We start from the raw sequence: 19394 nt of genomic DNA on the forward strand, positions 1-19394 counted from the left end.
CCCCCAGTGAAATTTGATGACTATGAATTAGGTTACCAGCCTTAAGAAGCAAATCCATTAGTTTCCCTGACAAAAGCAATTCATTAAGAGCTTGTACAAACAAACTTCAATGAAGCTATGTAAAGCAGTAATTCCAATAAATGGTTTAATGCGATGAAAGAAAAATGAAGGCATTTGAAGAAAGTGGTATGTGGGACTTGGTACAAATGCCTGAAGGTAAATGAGTTATTAATAATCAATGGTAAAAAAAAAAGAACTCTGCCCGAACAGTCCATGAAGGCCCTACGGTGATCAATGGGTACTTTGTATTAAATAGAGGCCTGATGGATCGATTGATCAAGACCATGCTTACTTGGTTGTGCATGTGCCAGACTGTTGCTTGTTATGACGCTGTTCATGATGTAATAGCGATAGCAGCAGAAAAAAATTTGAAACATGGTCAATTTGTTGTATGGTGACTTGCATACAGAAACATACAAGACTCAACGAGAAGTTTTGATGATGAGTCAGGTCATGTTTGTCGCCTCAAGAAATCCTTGTATGAACTTATGCAATCACCTTGTCGCTGGAATAATAAGTTTCACTCATTCATGAAAAAATGGCTTTATTAGTCCTACAGCAGATCCTTGCATTTACATTAAACAAACCAAAACATAAAAATTCCTGATTGCTATTTATGTCAGTGATGGACTTATTGCGGGAACAGCTCGAGTTCAAGTGCAGTGAATTCATTTTTAGATATGTTAAAGTCAGAATTCAGATTAACTGTGGGATCTTAAGACTCATTGTTAGCAAATAGAGCAACGCGGGTCTGGCTTTTTTTATTTCACACCAAGCACATGCAGACAAGCTTCTACATTGTTTTAACATGGCTGATTCAGAACCATTAAAAACTCCCTTTGATAATGAACAATTAGATAGTGAATATAGCATTACTCTTGACAGCAATATTCCTTATTGTTCGGCTATTGGGATCATTCATGTACCTGGCATGCTCTACTCGTCCAGATCTCGCATATAGTGTTTCAAAAGTTACTCAATTGATCGTTGAACTCACTTCTTTTGATTGGAATGCTGTAAAACATATTTTCATATATCTTTGTGCTACTTCTCACTTGGGTCTTCTCTGCTCTTCATCTGGTAGGAAACTTTGTGCATACGTTGATGCTGACTTTGCTGGCAACACTGAAATGAGATGATCAACAAATGGTTTTGTTTCAGTGATTGACGACATGGCTGTATCGTAGACAATTCAACTTCAGAAATCAGTTGCACTATCCACCACTGAAGTGGAGTTCATCACTGTATGTGAAGGAGCCAAGAAATTAGTACAGCTTAACAGACTGCTGTTGAAGATCAGTGGAAAAAGAAAAATACCTGTATTTTCATTGACAGTGCCATTAAATTAGTGAAAAATCCAGATTTCCATAGGTGTTCTAAGCACATCAGAGTACAATATTATTTTGTGTGGGAACTCTACAAAAATGGGAACATCAGTGTGGAAAATGTGTGTTCTGAAAATCAACTTGGTGACGTGTTGGCAAAGCCTTTACAGTCAAACAAATTTAGAGCAATGTGCATCAAAATAAAACTTTGTAACTAACATTTTTTCACCTCTTATTTTGTTATTTAAAAGTTGTTCTGTGCACCCCAGTCTGGTTTGGGGGGGAGGGGGGGGGGGAGCCTTGAAGTAAATAAATCGGAACTGTGTGTTTCCTGTTCTCTCCTATGGTGGTGCTTGGTTTTGTGCCATGTGAAATTTTTGCTCCAAAGAGTTTCTTTTTCATGCTTTTACTCTATGAAGTTTGGTTGCTATGTATCATCTTTTTAGATATTAAAGGGAGATGACCTCTGTTCCTAAAGCTGTTGTATTCTTGCTGTAAAAATGTATCCTAAGTTCACAACATATTTGACGTGAGGGGAGGGATGGGGGTGGTGGGGTTGATTTTCCCAGATAAATAGTGTGTTGTCTCTGTGATTATCTGCGGAGCACACAGTAACCACTCATATACATACAAATATCCTGAAAGCCAAAATATTGCAATTTTTTACTGTCATTATTTTGCTTGGATACAGCATTTTATATTGTAATTATGCCGTATTATCATCTTCAAAAAGAAAATATGATTTCTTCTGTGGACTGACATACTGTGCAAATGGCTAACCATACTCATGGTACATTGTTAAGTATTGACTCGAGCCGTAGGACAAAAAGGGTGGATACAATTGATTGAGTCACAGCTACATTGACACAGTGCACATTCATTAATATTCTTATAGTTCTAACAGTCTGTGCTCAGTACAACAATTTCAGTTCCTCTTAAAATTCACACACAATCCAGACAATCAGCAAATTAACAAAGCTGAGCCATGATAATTATTCAGTACCAGAATCCAGAAGTAAGCAACAAACTTGCAATATTGCTCTAATAACAAAATCTGACAGTTGACATCTTCTGGAACCTAACACATCTACAAAAATTAAAATTTACTTACTTAAATTGGTTTAAGGGCATAAAAATTATTCACCAGGTTATGCACTTACTGTGTACAAACTCATAATCTGAAAGTTGGAAATGTAGAAATGAAAAATTGTCTAATACTACAAGTACACATACATGTTCCAGACAATTATGCAAGATTTTATTCTCAGCTGAAACATTACAGGTATAACAGTAAGTTGTACAGAGCTCTTCAGACTTTACTTTACTCTGAGAAAAACATTTGAAATGGCCTTGTGTAGCATCCACTAGTGAACACAGAATAGAAGTAATACTTGGAATGTTTCCTTCCCTTTTTGTGTAACTTGCATAGGTTCGAGGCACTGCTCTTTTACATGCAGTATTCATATCATCAACCTTGGTGTTTCTTCATATGACAAATAGAATACAATATCTTATTGTGTGCCGAAACAGACCAGTGTTAGAAACAAGCACTACAAAGTTTCACTGATACATGCACACTGTACAAGTTTGTTATGAATTAAGAAAGAAGCAATCATACATTGTACACGTTTTACTGAAATGTCTATAATACCACACACACAGGAGGCAGATACTGCTGAATGGTATAAATGAGATAAATGCCTTTGTAATAAAATGTGTGCACAAAAGTGTTGGATCTCTACTGCTCATGTAGCACATAAGATATATATGTAGAGTCTTGTGAGCAAATAACAGTACACCGTAAGAATGGAAAAATCTTGAAATGGCGAATGAGCCATCAGTACACAATATCTGAAGGAAGTGAATGTCCGACACAGTGACGGCACATAACTTCTATACGTCTGACTTATACACATTCCATAAGTGCACAGTGCATTCATGCCAAGCATGTGTGAAGACTGTCCTCTGTGTGACAGACTGTGGCCCCTCCCGTTTAGTCACAGCCAAGTGAACACACTGTCCATTCATGCTGGGCGTTCCTCCACAGTAAGTGACAACTTCCTGCTTACTCACAGTACTTACTCCAGTTCCCCTTTTCTGCACTGTGCTCATGCAGATAAACCCTCACCACTGTCAGATGGGTCACAAGCAGTGTCAAAAGGGAGGATGGCCAATTCAGAATAACAGTTTGGGTATTACCAACATAGGCCATAATGTTGAACATGGTACAACATTATTTATGCATTCATTCATAGCAATGAGCAATTTCTCCTCTTCTGTCTGAATCAATTTCTGAACTGGAAGACCTACCTGCATACTAATCTTCTAGGAATCCTCTTATTACTTACCTTGTGTTAGCGCCATACTGTTTTGATGATCTCGGTGCTTTGGCAGTTCATTTTTAAAGTCTTTAATGGGCTGGGATTGTTAGTATTCACTCTGTCGAGGACAACACGTGAACAGTTATATGTAGTGTGTCCATCTCTTTGTTATGGAGAACAGAAGCTACTAAGTACTGGAGAATATCTGTGATAAATGTAGATCACAGTATAGAGAGATCAGCATTTATTCAGAAACAGCACAAGAGGCACTGAAAATGTGTGGAGAAGTCACTTGAATCTGGCAAGGTGATCTACTTTTTCCAAGCAAAGTAATCGTTGTGATAAAGTGCTGCTTTTTGGGAAACTTCACCTGGCAGAAAAAAAAATGTTTTATAGTCTAAAAGGGAGTAGTATACAATTGATATAAACAGCAATTTGTGAAAACTTCTTACAAGCATTAATTAAGAATTATTGCAAATCATTTCACCACCTAATTTGTATTCCTAGAAGTGACATTGTTAAGATCACATGTGTTAAGTTACTGTTACATTTGTCAATTTGCAATCGAGCATAATTATTTCCTTTCGGGCATGCTAACTACTTCCTGCTTCATTTTCTGACCTTCCTTCTAACTTCATACATAGCACTCTATATAGTAGCTTCTATATATTTCCATTGCAACAGTTTGGATCATAACTTTTCACCTTCTTATTTTAACCTTCTTTACTATTTCTTCAATCACTCCTTTTTTACCAGCCGTCCAACAATGAATCCCTGCTCATTCTATCTCTGCCAATTCTGAAGACTCTTCTTTGCCTTATAATCATACAATCAGAGCTCAAATCATAATTAACTGCCTCAATTCTTTTCACAAAATCCTTTTATTCCATGAAACTCTTACTCTTAAACAGATTGGACACCATTCCCAAGACCACCTGAGGAAGCTGTTCCTGTTACTCCTGTCTTATATCTATATGTGATTACGTCTAGCCAAGAAAGACTCTAACCAATCCTGTCCAACTCCATCAGTCCCTCATAGAGCTCCGAACATGCCTTACTGACTTACTCTGCCATCCGCATCCTCTAAAACTTTCTCCACCCTTCATGAAATACACTGCTCTTGAACACCCATCTCATAATACTGTTGTCATCTTTTCTGGAAAAACTCTAACCCCTGCAGAAGTCTCAGTACTTTTAAATGCCTCACCTTTAGCCAAAAACCTAAATTCATTTGTGCTTGGCTTGTAAAGACTCTTCTTTCCTTTGCTCGTCTTCTGCTGTGGAAACATTTTTTCACCCTCACTCCCTACTCCACACTAACAACATCAAACTAAAACCACACTTAGAACCTCGTTTAAAACAGTTCCAACTTCTCTCCAAGCATGATCCTCCTCTGCTTCCACTCAGTCATCCCATGATAATCTTTCAGGAATTGCTCACTTCTAACGTGGCCTCACCTTCCTTTCTCAAGTCCCTCCCTAGCCTAACATCACTCCTGTGGAAAGCACAGCTATCTGTAACTTGAAAATCAATCCAGACCATATGATTCTTTCCACAGACAAAGACTCCATCACAGAGGTCATGAATCATAGTGACTATGTGGCTGAGGGTCTCTGCCAACTTTCTGCCACCTATGCATACAAGCGATTCAACCATTGTCCCATCCCAAAAGTCCAATATTACCTCTAGCAGGTTCTCAAGGACTTAGGTCCATCCCAAAACTGCCACCTGAATTCACCTCCCTCATCACACCAGCAACCCACCTGCATTCCTACTTTTTACTACTTTACAAACTCTACAAATCCAACCAGACAGGTCTCAGTAATACTTTTGCCATTGTGGCTGGATGCAATGCTCCCACATAACAAGCCTCTACCTTTGTTGACAAACATCTCCAACTATTGTCCATAACCTCCCATTCTACATCCAAGACACTGCTCACTTCCTTCATTACCTTTCCACAGTTGCTGTCGCGTTACCATCAGACTCCTTGTTAGTCACTGTGGATGTGACATCCTTATGTACCAACATCCCCCAAGCTCATGGGCTTGCAGTCATTGAACACCTACCTTTCACATCATCATCTTGGTAACAGACTTACCACCTCTCCTAATCCTCCGAGCCAATCACATTCTAACACAGAATTATTTCACTTTCAAAGACCAAATCTCTAAACAAAGCCATGGTACTGCCGTGGGTACTCACATGGCACCATCCAATGCCAATTTATTTATGGGCCATCTGGAGGAATCCTTCCTATCCAGCCAACACTTTAAACATTTTGTCTTGTTCAGGTTCTTTGCTGTCATTTTATCTGGAATCATGGGTGGTGGAGCCTATGTCAAAGAACAACAGGGCCCTTATTATGGATCCCTGTACCACACCATGTCTTAGCTTCTTTTCACCTGAGTCTGTTCCTTGCACTGAAACAATCAATCGTTTACTATTTAGGTAGGATTCAAGGGTTTGTAGAACAGCTCCCCCAGTACCATATAAGTATATAATTTTAGCTTGCTGAGCAGGGCATCATGTGGGATACCATCAAATGCCTTACTAAGGCCACAGAGTACCATTGCTAAAGACTCTTTGTCTTAACACTGACTTATATTTGTAACTAAGTCAAATACGGATGTTATAATTGCCCTTCCAAAAGCCATGCTATTTATCAGAAAAGAGGTTATTTCCTTTAAAATAACTTAACAGCTGGTCTTTCATTATGGACTCCATCACCTTGGCCAGCAGTGGTATTATATCTATAAGCCTGTAGCTTGACACTTCATGTGGATTACCTTTTCTGTAAACTGTAAACTGCTACTGTGTGCACTACTTTCAGGAAGTCTGGAAATTCCACTGCATGGAGGCATTTATTTATTACTACATACTGTAGCAGAGCAATTTCACAGATTATAGTGTTTAATATAGTACAGGACATGCCAGAAACAGCCCTCTGAGCATTTGTAGTCTTTTACTGTTTTTGTTGTCTTTTGGATTCACTCTCTTCCACATTACCATGCTGAATTTATTTCCAAATTTCACTGCAACCACAGGATCTGTTCTGAGGTCAGGAATTTCACCTACTGTGCTTTCCACTATGTTTATAAAATATACATTAAATTCACCTTGACTGCAAGAATTAGAGCAAGAGATGGTCTTTTGCCTGTGTTAATTTAGGACCACACTCCCTTGCAAGGATTCTCAGCTTCTTCAGTAAACCTGGCATTGGTTTGTTTTAGTTGAAAATTTTTATCAAATTTGGCTTTGAAAGTCTGGAACATGGAACTGAATGTATCATCTGGCGATGGAACATGGGAATGAATGTATCGTTTGGTGTTCTTTGTACAGTTGATGCCAATCTGTGTAGAAGACACTGCATCTAAATTTTTCTTTGTAATAATCCTAATTCTGAAAATATCATTTGAATGCCAACTGGAATATGTTGAATACTTACTGAGTTTGTCCATAGCTTCGTGATTACTGCACCATGATCTGCAAGCTTAGGGTCAACTACACTTGTAGTCCCAACTATTTCAGTTAGTGACACATGTATCAAGACAGACCTCCTGTTGGTAGATAACTTGTCACAAATAGTCCATAGTTGCTTACTGAGTTCATACAAGCTCTCTGTGTGTCACTTCCTTCTCCAATACGGATGTTGAAATCTCCATTTAAGGCAATTTTTGCTCCTAAATGCACTAGATGACACAGACAGCTTTCCAGTTTGCTGATGAGGTTTTTAAAATTGCCATTTGGGTAATGGTACACACAAACAACAATTAAGTTAGCATCTGACAGCCGCAAATCGGCCAATTCTAGATCCAGGTCCACATAGGATCTATTTACATTAATTTTACTTTTTGCACATACAAACACACCACCGTGTATAGAAGCTTCTCTACACTGCAAGTTCACCATTTCCAGATATTCAATAAACCTGTAGTATTACCTCCCTGTCTGGGCTAGCCAGTGTTCCCATACACATAATACATCAGGTATCATTTCCTCAGCAGACAATGATAATGTATATTGATTTTTGTCCTAAGACATTGCACATTTGCACTAGCTATAACTGGTCTTGCATTTTTTTCAGTGATGACATTTCCTTTTTTACTGGAATATTCTCAGTCATGGGAGATTATCTCACTGGAACATTGGGCATCCTCGGGGGGCAGGGGGGACCACTTATCACAACGTTCTTGGGGCCATGTACTGCTGTCCATTATTTTATCATTTAAGTCGAGGTGAACACTAGTTTTGAAGCTATTATTTAATCCCTTCGTTTCCAGTTTTACAACTGTAAAACTGTTGTGACTTGGGAAAGTGTTCTGTGAAAAGTTAGTAATAGTATCAATTGAGATGCCATGTCTTAGTTTGCTAAGATGGAACCAGAGACCTTTTTTTTTCACCATACAGCATTCCATTTTCATCACCAGTACCTATTATGATTTTATTTCTGTTTTTAGTACTGGCATTTCCAAACATTTGCACTTTAGGCTTCAAAGTTGGCCTGTAGGCTACTGTTCATTAGCTTTTCGATTTTGTGCAGTACAGTCTTGTATGATAGTGGTTTTGGCCAGTTCATTGTTTTGTTTCACTGCAATTGAATTTCTTCTGTTTCTCTGCTTACTGTTCACTTCCTGCCAATCTGTATTTTTGCCCTCTGAATAATTTATGTTCTGTAACCAGTTTGTTTACAATGGATTTTGTTTCACTCACACATCTTTTGTTTACACTTGAGCTGGTTGCCACTGCAGCAATGTTTGGATATTTATCAGAGTTATTTCTCATGGGAAAATTATCACCTGATGGTTTCACAGGCTTCTTACTATGCATTTTGATTGTTAATAGTGGTAGGTGCTGCTGTTATAGTGTCCTCCAGTCTCACATCTGGATTTTGCCTTAGATTTGCAATGTTTTTCTGTTTAGTTTTGGTCATAGTACATGACACATTATTTTCAACAATCTTTGCACATAGTCTTCTGACTGAGAGGCTTCATCACTTTGTGACAACAACATTTCTAACTTACAGTTTGAAGCAATCACAGTATCAAGTTTTTCTTTTATTTGTTTGTTATCACTGGTAAATTCTTTCACAGTGTTAGTAAAATTACTCACTAAGGTAACCAAATCAATATTAATTTGTTGCCTAGTGTATAAAATTTTATCATGTTTGACTGCATTGGCATATGACATTTTGTCACCTCACTTCTCTTCACAGTTTTCACAAGCATATTTTAACCAGTCTCTTGAGCATTTTACAATGTGGTCTTCACTGTTGGTGAGGCCAGCACATACATTGTGAATGATTTACCACACCACAGACCACAAAAATGACTAAATTCCTTAGTTTTGATGGTTTTCTCACACTTACCACAAAACATGCTCTCACTGCATACCATCTTGTCTTACTGTACTTACTTGGGAATCAAATAATCTGTGGAACTATATACTTCAGTCCAGTATAATAAAGTCTAGTATTATTGTTCCGAAAAATACTAGGCAATTAATCTGTCTTTCCAATAGTGTAGACATCAGACTTTTGGAGTATTTGTAAATGGATAACTTGGGTACGAGATAAAATGAGATTGTGCTATGACTGTCCTGATCCACACAAGTGAACTTTACTAGCTAGGCAGCGGAATGTGTGCTTGGGTGTTTGTCTAGAGTGTTCCCAGGACACTTAATTACAGATCCACCAGGGCAGTGTTCCTCTACGTGCCTCCCTAACTGTGCCCGAATATTTAATTAAATGCTTTATCAGTCTGAGGATACTTGATTTGCACATAACGTGATCTCAGTGAAAAAATTATACATGCATATTTAATCCTGTATGTTTTCATTTATTGCTCATTTCTCTTTGGTCCTTCTCTACCAAGTCTCATTAAGTAACATTGACTTATTTTATTCCTGGTCATGGAAGACAATATTATGGTTATATTATTTAATATCTACAGTTCATGAGCTGCAATATGCTCTACAGTTATTTGAGTAGTGAAGTATTAAAAAGACATTTGCCTGTGAGTATATCAGTAAATTTCTTCTTTTGTTTGTTTTCAATGAAATAAATAATTCATTTATTTTAATTTTTGTAGATAATATCAGAGAAACACTACAGTAAGGTGGAAATTGTCGAAGCCCTACAGTATGGGTTGATCGATTATTTGACTGTAAACATCAATCAGAATCAAAACATCTCAGATCCTAGACATTATTACCTGATGAAGTGGTATCTAGATGACAGTGTGCCCCAACTGAAAGAAAGTAAATGTAAGTAATTATGAGTCTGTCATAAGTTTTCTGTCCTTCAGTTAAGTAAAAAATACCAAATATTCTGTCTGTAAGAATACATGATACACACTGATGATTTTATTTTTTTAAATTTAATTTGATGGTTCAATATGAGAAGTGCATCTCACATGTGATTAACTTTTTTCTTTCAATTTTATCATGTACGTGTTGCTTAATCCAAAACTGATATCCTCCATACAATTTTACAGCATTTATTACACAATTTTCAAGACTCAGACTCTATAAACATATTTTAGTAATGGTGTAAGCAAAACTGTCCTTTGTAAGTGTGTTCTCACTCTTTCAGAATGTAGACAACTGTCCTCTGACAATTATTAGTGCCTGTTGGATGCTATGAAAGAGCGGTTCACCCATGGACTGTTCAGTCAGTTATCAGTCGTTCAAATTAATTATTTAATATGTGTGCATTTGTGTAATGGAACCTGAAATGCAGTAGCTTTTTTGAAATACGTAGTGGCTTTTATGCTGATCGTGTTCATTAATGGCTTTATTAAGCACGGTTAGTAGGCACAGCAACTTATTTTAATGGTGACTACTATCTGCCTTATTGCTTAATGACTTAATACTTATAGACATGCACTTCATTATGTAGGTACGTGTTAAACTATATAAGAAGGAAAAATCACTTGAGGAAACTAAAATACATGGAGACAGAATGACTCATCGGCACAAACAGTGAGGAACTAAAGTTCCAAGCACCACCAATACACACTGGTCATACAGTATTTATCTTTCTAATTTTAAGTATTAAGCTCCTAATCCAGAGGTCTTGACACTCCCATCACCATCAGTCATAGAATTTTTTCTGTCACTTATTACTTCTTGCACCTCTGGCAATGATGTGTTTATGTGTAAATCTGCCAATATGCACCTTCATTTATGGCCGAGTGCACCAACTCCGGTCAAAAAGCATGATAACAAAGGTCCCGCGATCATGGTTAAAAGTAAATCGCGTTTAAAATGTTTCTGCAGTGCACCAACGTTAATCGCTGGTCAGCAAACCGTCGTCAGCCAACTGTGCATTTGACCGTGGTTAACTCTCTACATTGCAATGGAACGTGCCCTGGCAACGCAAAGATGTTAGTAAACAAGAAATTGCACAGATAATCGCTGGTGCCACGTTCTATCTTTGCTGTTTTTTCCGTCGACAAGCAGAAGTGTGTTTACGTACCTCGGTACCTATTTCTGATCTGTTGGTTTCTTTTTTGGAGAATAATGGAGAATAAAAGAAGAACACCAAATTTCTCGAAGTACGAGATAGATGTACTTCTTGAACTGGTGGGTGCAAATGCATCCGTTCTTGAAAATAAGAAAACCGACGGCTGCAGCTTAAAAGAAAAACAGGCAATGTGGTCCCATGTGGAGGCGCAATTTAATTCTACTCCTGGTAAGTTTACTCATAAATAAATAACTTTTCTAGGTTCATCGTAAGCGTAGGATATGAGACACACTGGCTTTTAGTTTGAAATTTAAAACTGTTATTGGCATACCACTGAAATACGTGATAGGACTATGCATATTTACGGTTGGAATTGTTTTGTTAGTTTTAAATTTAAAATCCAATGCCGTGCTACTGTTAACTAAATATTATGTGACTAACGGAAGCTTTTATGTTGAAAATTGTGAACATACGTTTCTCACTTAGCCCTGTGCCGTATTCTTCATATATGCCTATACCACTTCCTTTTTAATGAACTGATATGTAAACAAAAGCCATATACAGATCTTAGATGTTTATTGCAGTTATAAGTTAAGAGCCTCAGAATGCAAAATGGACTTATGAATGCAAATAATATAAGAATTAATTTATGGTACTACAAACTACATTTATTTAATTTCAGGTGTGACAAAAAGATCCTGTGACAGGCTGAAAACCTGTTATGAAAATATGAAAAGAAGACTTCGAAAAGACCTTGCAGAAGAAAAGGTGGAAGTGTATAAAACAGGTGGGGGGAAGCCTACCCAAAAAACCACGATCCATGATCGGGCTAAACTATTAGAAATTGTTGGTTCCTCAATGAAACCGTTAACAAATTCATATGATTCCGATGCACAGTTCAGCATGATTGTGGATGTTGTCAACATGGAGAGCAGTGAAGTGCAGTGCAGTGAGAATATGCCACCTGCTTCAGTTGTCGAGTTAGCAGAGTGCACACAACCTAGCACTTCCCACTCACCTGTCGTATTATTAAGTAAAGAGACACCAAATAATGTTCTGGCGGATGTCACCCAGTTGCAATCTGTTTCACAGTCTCCTGATCAACCGAATAAAAACATTTGCACGCCAAAAAATACATGGAATCGTCGCAAGATGCCTGTAAAACCAAGGCCATCAGGTTCGGGAACAGTGATTGACAATGTGTGCAAGAAGAGAGTGGAACTACTGGAGGCCCAATTACTCATGATGAAGGCAGAGCACCAAAAGGAGCTGAGGATAAAAAATTTAAAGATTCTGGCCCTGAAAGAAAAAGTGAAGTACTGGAAGAAGAAAAATGCCAGTGACACGTGACTTTTTTTCCTGTGACAGTGAATTTTTTTAATTTTTTGTGCTATGTTGTATTTTGTCTAATGTATTAAAGTTGTCTCTCAGTTCAAATTGTTTCTCTGTGTTTGTCCTGTTAGTGATACTGCTTCTTCCTAGTTGGTGTCTAATATCTGCTTACAGCTTATTTGGTCTGGACTAAGTTTCATCCAATCACTTAAAATTAGAATTACTTCATATATAGAAACAGATTAGCAACACTGCAGTTTACACAAGTAAGATATATGTCAGTTGCAGGCCTGCAGCCATAGCGTCAGGTGCCAATTTCTACTTAAATGACTTAACAATGAGGTAGACTGTTAATGAAACAAAATAATAGTAATAAAGCATCCTTGTTACTCTAACTTTGGAATGAACATATGTGCTGTAACAGTTATATACATGAGGCCTAATGTTATCATGTTTTGCATTGTTTGTACCAGAATATGAGGGAAAGTGCTCCAAATCATAATTTTGTGTGTGCCATTTTCCGTGCAATACTCTGCACCAGGTAATGTTTATAATGGGAACCTATATCTTTTATGACAATACAATTTGAAGTGAGGCATGTTGAGAAATACATTGCTGTGGTGGGTTCTCTTTTCTGCAAAAGTAAGCATAGCATATGTGGCTTTCCTAACCACACCACTTGGTAATGTGTGTGGTGGAAACCTGTAACATTTATCATAACAGTATTTGTAGAGAGGCATTATTGAATAATGCATTGCTAATATGGACAGTAGTGAGATTAGTATTGTGTGGCTTCTCTAGCAATACTCTGCACCTGTTAATGTTCACAATGTCAGCCCATAACTTTTATCACTGCAAAATTTGTAGCAAGATATTTTCAGAAATGCATTCCTATGATGGGTCACTGGTTTCTGCTATAGTAGTCATAGCATGTGTGGCTTTCTTAGCAATATTCTGCACCTGCTAATGTTTGTGATGGCAACCCATAACTTCTGCCACAACTGTATTTGTAGTGAGGCATTTTTCTGTGGCACTATGCAATGACAAGGAATTCCCTTCTCTACAGGTGAGCATTAAATATGTGAAAAAACTGCATCAATATCAGTGACAGGGTGAGGGAGGGAGTTTTCAGTAATAACTTAAAGTATGACACTTTGTACTGTCAACTCACAGCATTACAGTTCTGCTTTCATATCTTCCGAAGTAGCACACTCCTTAACTAATTATTGCTCTTGCACTGATCCCCAAAGTATTAGACATTACTGACATTCCATTGCCTTTTGTAGCAATGAGAACTTGTTTTTGGTGGCAATTTCTAAACACAAATTTGTCTTCAATTTCATGTATTTTTTTTAATGCCATACAGTTGTGCATAATATTGTGTAAAGTGCTGCTACACACATGACTGACTAGAATTAACAACGTAATTCAATTCTTTGCACAACCTTATGGCCACACACACTTATGTTTAAGAAAATCATATTGTAAATAAAGAGTAGTGATTAATATGGAAACAATTTAACAAATAAACAATCCCAATCTGACACTTTATGTTATTACACAAATGATTATTTTGTGCCCATGTGTGTACTGCATATTCACAATTTTAAGCTTATCTAGGTGATAAGACTGCATTACTAATGAGGAGAAGTGCAGTAAAATAATCTCCAAACTGTAAGGTTCTAATAATAAAGAATGTGTTCTTTTAATATTGCAAAACTGTTGGACATTCACATATTTGTTGTTACAGTAGAAAATTTAAGAGATGTTTAGGATCTATAGTGAACATAATACAGAAATATAATGGATATTTTATCCCACTCGCTTTTACTCTCACACTCTCTAAATGTAATGGAGTCATTTGTTCTCAAATTTAAGTACATACCCAGAAACTGAACATGTATATAAATAACAGAGTACTGCATTGCTTTCACAACCAATGTGATGCAATAAATATATCTTTAATAATGAATTAACAACAGTTCCACACTAAAAAAATATCTCAGAAAAGCAGCAGCTGGGTAATTTTCTGTAGGCAGCACATCCTGTCCCTGGCACAACAAAACCTCAAATTTCGCATCACACACCCAGTTCAGTGAGTACTTTTATGTTCGCTAGACAGCAGAAACAAAATAGATTACATGCTGAAAAATTGAAAATACGGCGAAATCCCATAACTATAATCATAATTTTTCATTACGAACAATGTCTGAATTTATGTTAGATTATCGGAAATGTTCATTAATTATAGCACGGCGAACTGCTCTTCCAGGTAATGTATCATCACGATACATCTGCTGTCCAGGTAGCACTTCTTCGTTGTCTTCAATGTTGGGGCCTCTCTCATCACGTAACTGATTTAAAAGTCGAGAATTTCAGGATCTTCTGGTGGTTCATCACTGCTTGTACTCCTCGCAATATTATGCAAGACCGCTGTACCCACAATGATTGACATTGCTTCCTGTGGATTACATCTTATTCCTACAGATAATATGGGAAATCTTCTCTTCCACATGCCGTATTTTCTCTCAACAGTGTTTCTAGTTTTAATATGAGACCTGTTATACCGATGCTCTGCTTCATTTTGCGGATTTAGAAGTGGAGTTAACAAGTAGGATTTACATGCATAACCACTATCTCCCAATAAGTGACCTTGTGGTATTTCTCCGTTTTCAAATTGAGCTCTGTGAGCGCAGTTGAGAAATATGGTACTGTCGTGCACAGAGCCCGGCCATCGAGCGACAATATCCCTTACTAACAAATTGTGATCACTAATGGTTTGACAGTTAAAGGAAAAATATGATTTCCTATTGCAGAAAAGTTCAGCATTATGTCCTCCAGGAGACTGAATTCTTATATGGGTACAATCCAAGGTACCAAGAACGCCAGGAAATCGGTCCAATTGACTAAAACCATACATCACAGATCGCACTTCTTCTCTTGTTGGAAATTTTATAAAGCGAGGAGACAGTGATGCTATGATGTCTGATACATCACTGATGATGATTCGTTGTGCTGTTGTACGATGTATATTACTGTTGTCCCCAATAAGAATGTTGAATGCACCTGTTGCATATGCCCTTAAAGTAATCAAAAGTCTGTTTATCGGAGAAACAGGGTTATTCCGATGAGTAGGAAATTCTAACCTATCATTAATTTGATTTAATAACCACCACACTGTTTCTTTTGACAGACGAAATCTCTCTTCAAACTTCCTGTCACCATAATCTTCAAAAGGGTTTCCCCTTTCCACAATCACTCCAACACGATTTCGGTCACGATTTAAATGGTCAAGGTATAACAAATCTTCCTCAATGTCATCCATAACATCAAAACGCGCCGCCATCTTAATAGCGTATGCTTCCAAAACCGTGGTTATGTCGAGAAAACCGGGAAAGAGCCCCGGTTAAATATAAACGCGGTCGATTCCCTCGTTTAACTTTGATCGATGTTGGTGCACCAGAATACTGCGCTGAACAGGATTATATATCGACTTAACCGCGGTTAACTGTTAATCGAGATTGGTGCACTCGGCCATTAGAGTCCAAACTGTAGATGGATAACTCATTTCTATGATTTGGGAAAGGCAAGGGAATATCACCTTTAATAGGACCATTAATGCTAAAGTAATAAGGTTCAAACCAACCTTTGTTCTGACGACAGTTGTACCTTAAAGAAAAATTTGACTGTGCCTTAATATCAATCAAATACACTCATGAGCAGCTGAATTGGAGATAACTGCTTTGCTGAAGAAAGATCACTTATTTAGCAATGGCAAATGCAATATTTTGCCATGTTACATGACTGGGGCGGTGTCAGACCTTGTACTTTCCATTGGTCTGGCAGTCAGAAGCTCATGTCTGTGCATTTAATATATACTGTGTGCTCCACTCATGGGTCACTCCATCTTTGTAGTCAGGCAGGCTCTGGTATTTTGAAATAGTGTGTGAATGGTATACTCAGAGTACTGATACCTAGATTGTTGGAAAACTATCGTTGTCACACTCACAGTCAACTGCCAGGGGCAAAATGCCTTCATGATAGAGGTTCCTGTCAGTTATCCAGGATTCTTACAGTTTACAGATGGGTCACGGTTCAACAAATTACTTGCTTATTCAGCACTGGACAGCAGCTGATGACTCAGCAGCAGGTCATCTGCTTTCTTCAAATTCAAGAACATTGGAAGATCCTACATAGGCTGAAGTTTTGTTTATTGGCTGCACTAGTAGCAGAAGCCCTCAGAACCGTATCTGCTCATGTTGCAAGCCAAGAGAAGGATCATTCATGCACTTTCACCACTGCAAAATTCAGAATGAAATTTTACTCTGTATTGGAGTGTGTGCTGATATGAAACTTCCTGGCAGATTAAAACTTGAACTCTGGACCTTTGCCTTTCGCAGGCAAGTGCTCTACCAACTGAGCTATCCAAGCATGACTCACAACCAGTCCTCGCAGCTTCAAATCCACCAGTACCTCATCTTTTACCTTCCAAACGTCACAGAAGCTCTCCTGCGAAACTTGCAGAACTAGCACTCCTGGAAGAAAGGATATTGTGGAGACATGGCCTAGCCATAGCCTGGGGGTGTTTCCAGAATGAAATTTTCACTATTTTTCCAGAAGTGCTAGTTCTGCAAGTTTTGCAGGAGAGCTTCTTTGAAGTTCAGTATGTAGGAGATGAGTTACTGGTGGATTTGAAGCTGTGAGGACGGGTCGTGAGTCGTGCTTGGATAGCTCAGTTGGGGGAGCACTTGCCTGCAAAAGGCAAAGGTCCTGGGTTCAAGTCTCAGTCCAGCACACAGTTTTAAACTGCCAGGAAGTTTCACTGCAAAATTTGTCATTTTGACAAGTTCACTGCCAAATACTTCTCTAAGTCATCGCATATCAACTACCTTCCACAGAGACACATATGAAATCTGGTCCGGTTTAGATTTCTTATTGGTGTGTTCTAATTGTTTTTCATCTGGATCAGTCTCAAGAATTATCATATTCACAGCTATTTTAAACACATGGTATACACATCAGTTCAGGGTAGTTGTCATCAGCACCTGAGGACTTTTTTTTACATGTGAAAGATAAGAATTAGTTGCAGCCCAATGGGACTTGTTTGTCCATTATTGATATCCCCTTGATAAAACACAAATTCTTTTGAAGTGCCACATTGCCTCACTGTTATTGTATACCATGAAATGGAAAGCTGCTACTCACCATACAGCAGAGATGCTGAGTCGCAGATATGCACACACACACACACACACACACACACACACACACACACACACACACACACACGCGCGCGCGCCCGCAAATCCAACTCACGCACACGACTGTGTAAGAGTTGAGTTTGTTTGTTTGTTTGTTTGTGTGTGTGTGTGTGTGTGTGTGTGTTTGTTTGTTTTCTATTTTCAACACATTCCTTTGATGGGCGAAAGCTTATATTGTGGCAGTCTTTTCACTGTGGGTATCTGCGACTCAGCATCTCCACTGTATGGTGAGTAGCAGCTTTCCTTTTCATAATATTGTTATAGTCCATCCTGGATTTTACATTGTTTGATATTATTGGATACTGAAAAACAGTGTTTCTAAAGTCATCTGTATTTGAACAAAACTTGTTCAGTTGTCAATTTCTCACTTCCTAAATCTAGATTTTTTTTTCTCTTCAAAGGACAAGAGGAAATGAATAAACCAATGGCTGCTCCCATTAATTGTAGATAAGATAAAACAATAGAGCTTCATGTTTAAAATAGGTCTCATCATAGGTCTTAGTTTACTAGTTGTCAGTAATGAAGTGAGAAATCACAGTCAGTAAATGGCTTTTCTTATGATTGCCAATTCACAATATTTTGTTGTGTGTTGCTGTTTTTAGTTTCGTGACCATTACTGCATGTACTGGGCCCGACAATAAAACCTCCCTCATTCTAATATATCTCCAAAGAAAAAAAATCGCAAGGTGATAAATCAGGCCACCTTGAGGGCCACACGGTGTCTTTTCACAAAGAGACAAGATGACCAGGAACCAACTCACCCAGTATAGCTAGAACCACACTTCTTGATCTTCATGATGTGATGTGCAGTAAACTGGTTCAGACTAGGTTGGAGGAGGGTCTCTAGCGTGTATGTGATAATAATGGTTTGAATTAACTGTTACCGTATTGGCACCTTCTTCGAAAAAGTACAGTCCTCACACAAAACATTCAGCAACTGTGCACCAAACTGTCACATGAGGGCTGTGTAGTGGTTGCTGATGAATTTCGTGGGGGTTTTATGCAGCACAGTAGTGGAATGTCTGTTTGTTTACAGTTCCTGATAGGTGAAAATGGGCCCCATCTGAAGAAATAAACAAAGCTGCAGGTGGAATGTTCTGAATAATTTCCTCATATGCAGCTCTACGAATTTCTAAAAACTCTTTCACTTAATTCCTTGGTAACCATCATTTTGAAGGTGTGCATATGAAGTTATCTATGAAGATTCTTCTTACTCTCCAATAAGATAATTCCAGGGCAGTTGCATGTTTAAAGTGCTGAATGCATTGGTGATTGTTGCACAGACACTCTCACACACGCCACATTTTCTGGCATTGTTGTAGTCAGAAGACGGCCAGTAGGTTTTCTTTTCAGTGCTGAACCTGTCTTTCTAAAGTTTGACACCCACAGTTGAATAGTTTTTCTATCCGGAACATGATCATGTGGGCCAAGTTCAAATTGTCCCTGAAACGCTCGCTGAGCACTAAACACAGAACCACTGTTACAAATAAATTCCTCCACAACAAATGCAGGATGCTCACCAAGCCATGCCATGGCAAACACTGAAAACGGCGTGTTCACCGCTTTCAAACAAAACACATTCCACAGCAGTATCCTCTTTACAACTCGCACGCCGGCTAAGTCAAATATG

At 38.1% G+C, this 19394-nt stretch overlaps 1 protein-coding gene across 1 annotated transcript in view; it reads left to right on the plus strand.

The window, feature by feature from the left end:
- The window catches only part of LOC126456114 (nipped-B-like protein A), a 345198-nt gene that overhangs the window by 155788 nt on the left and 170016 nt on the right, over positions 1-19394 (plus strand). The window contains exon 5 of the mRNA XM_050091868.1: positions 9796-9970. Within this exon, the coding sequence (XP_049947825.1) occupies positions 9796-9970 (175 nt within the window). The remainder of the gene's footprint in view (positions 1-9795; positions 9971-19394) is intronic.

The sequence above is a fragment of the Schistocerca serialis genome, chromosome 2 (assembly GCF_023864345.2).
Source record: "Schistocerca serialis cubense isolate TAMUIC-IGC-003099 chromosome 2, iqSchSeri2.2, whole genome shotgun sequence".
NCBI classification, from domain to species: Eukaryota; Metazoa; Arthropoda; class Insecta; order Orthoptera; family Acrididae; genus Schistocerca; species Schistocerca serialis.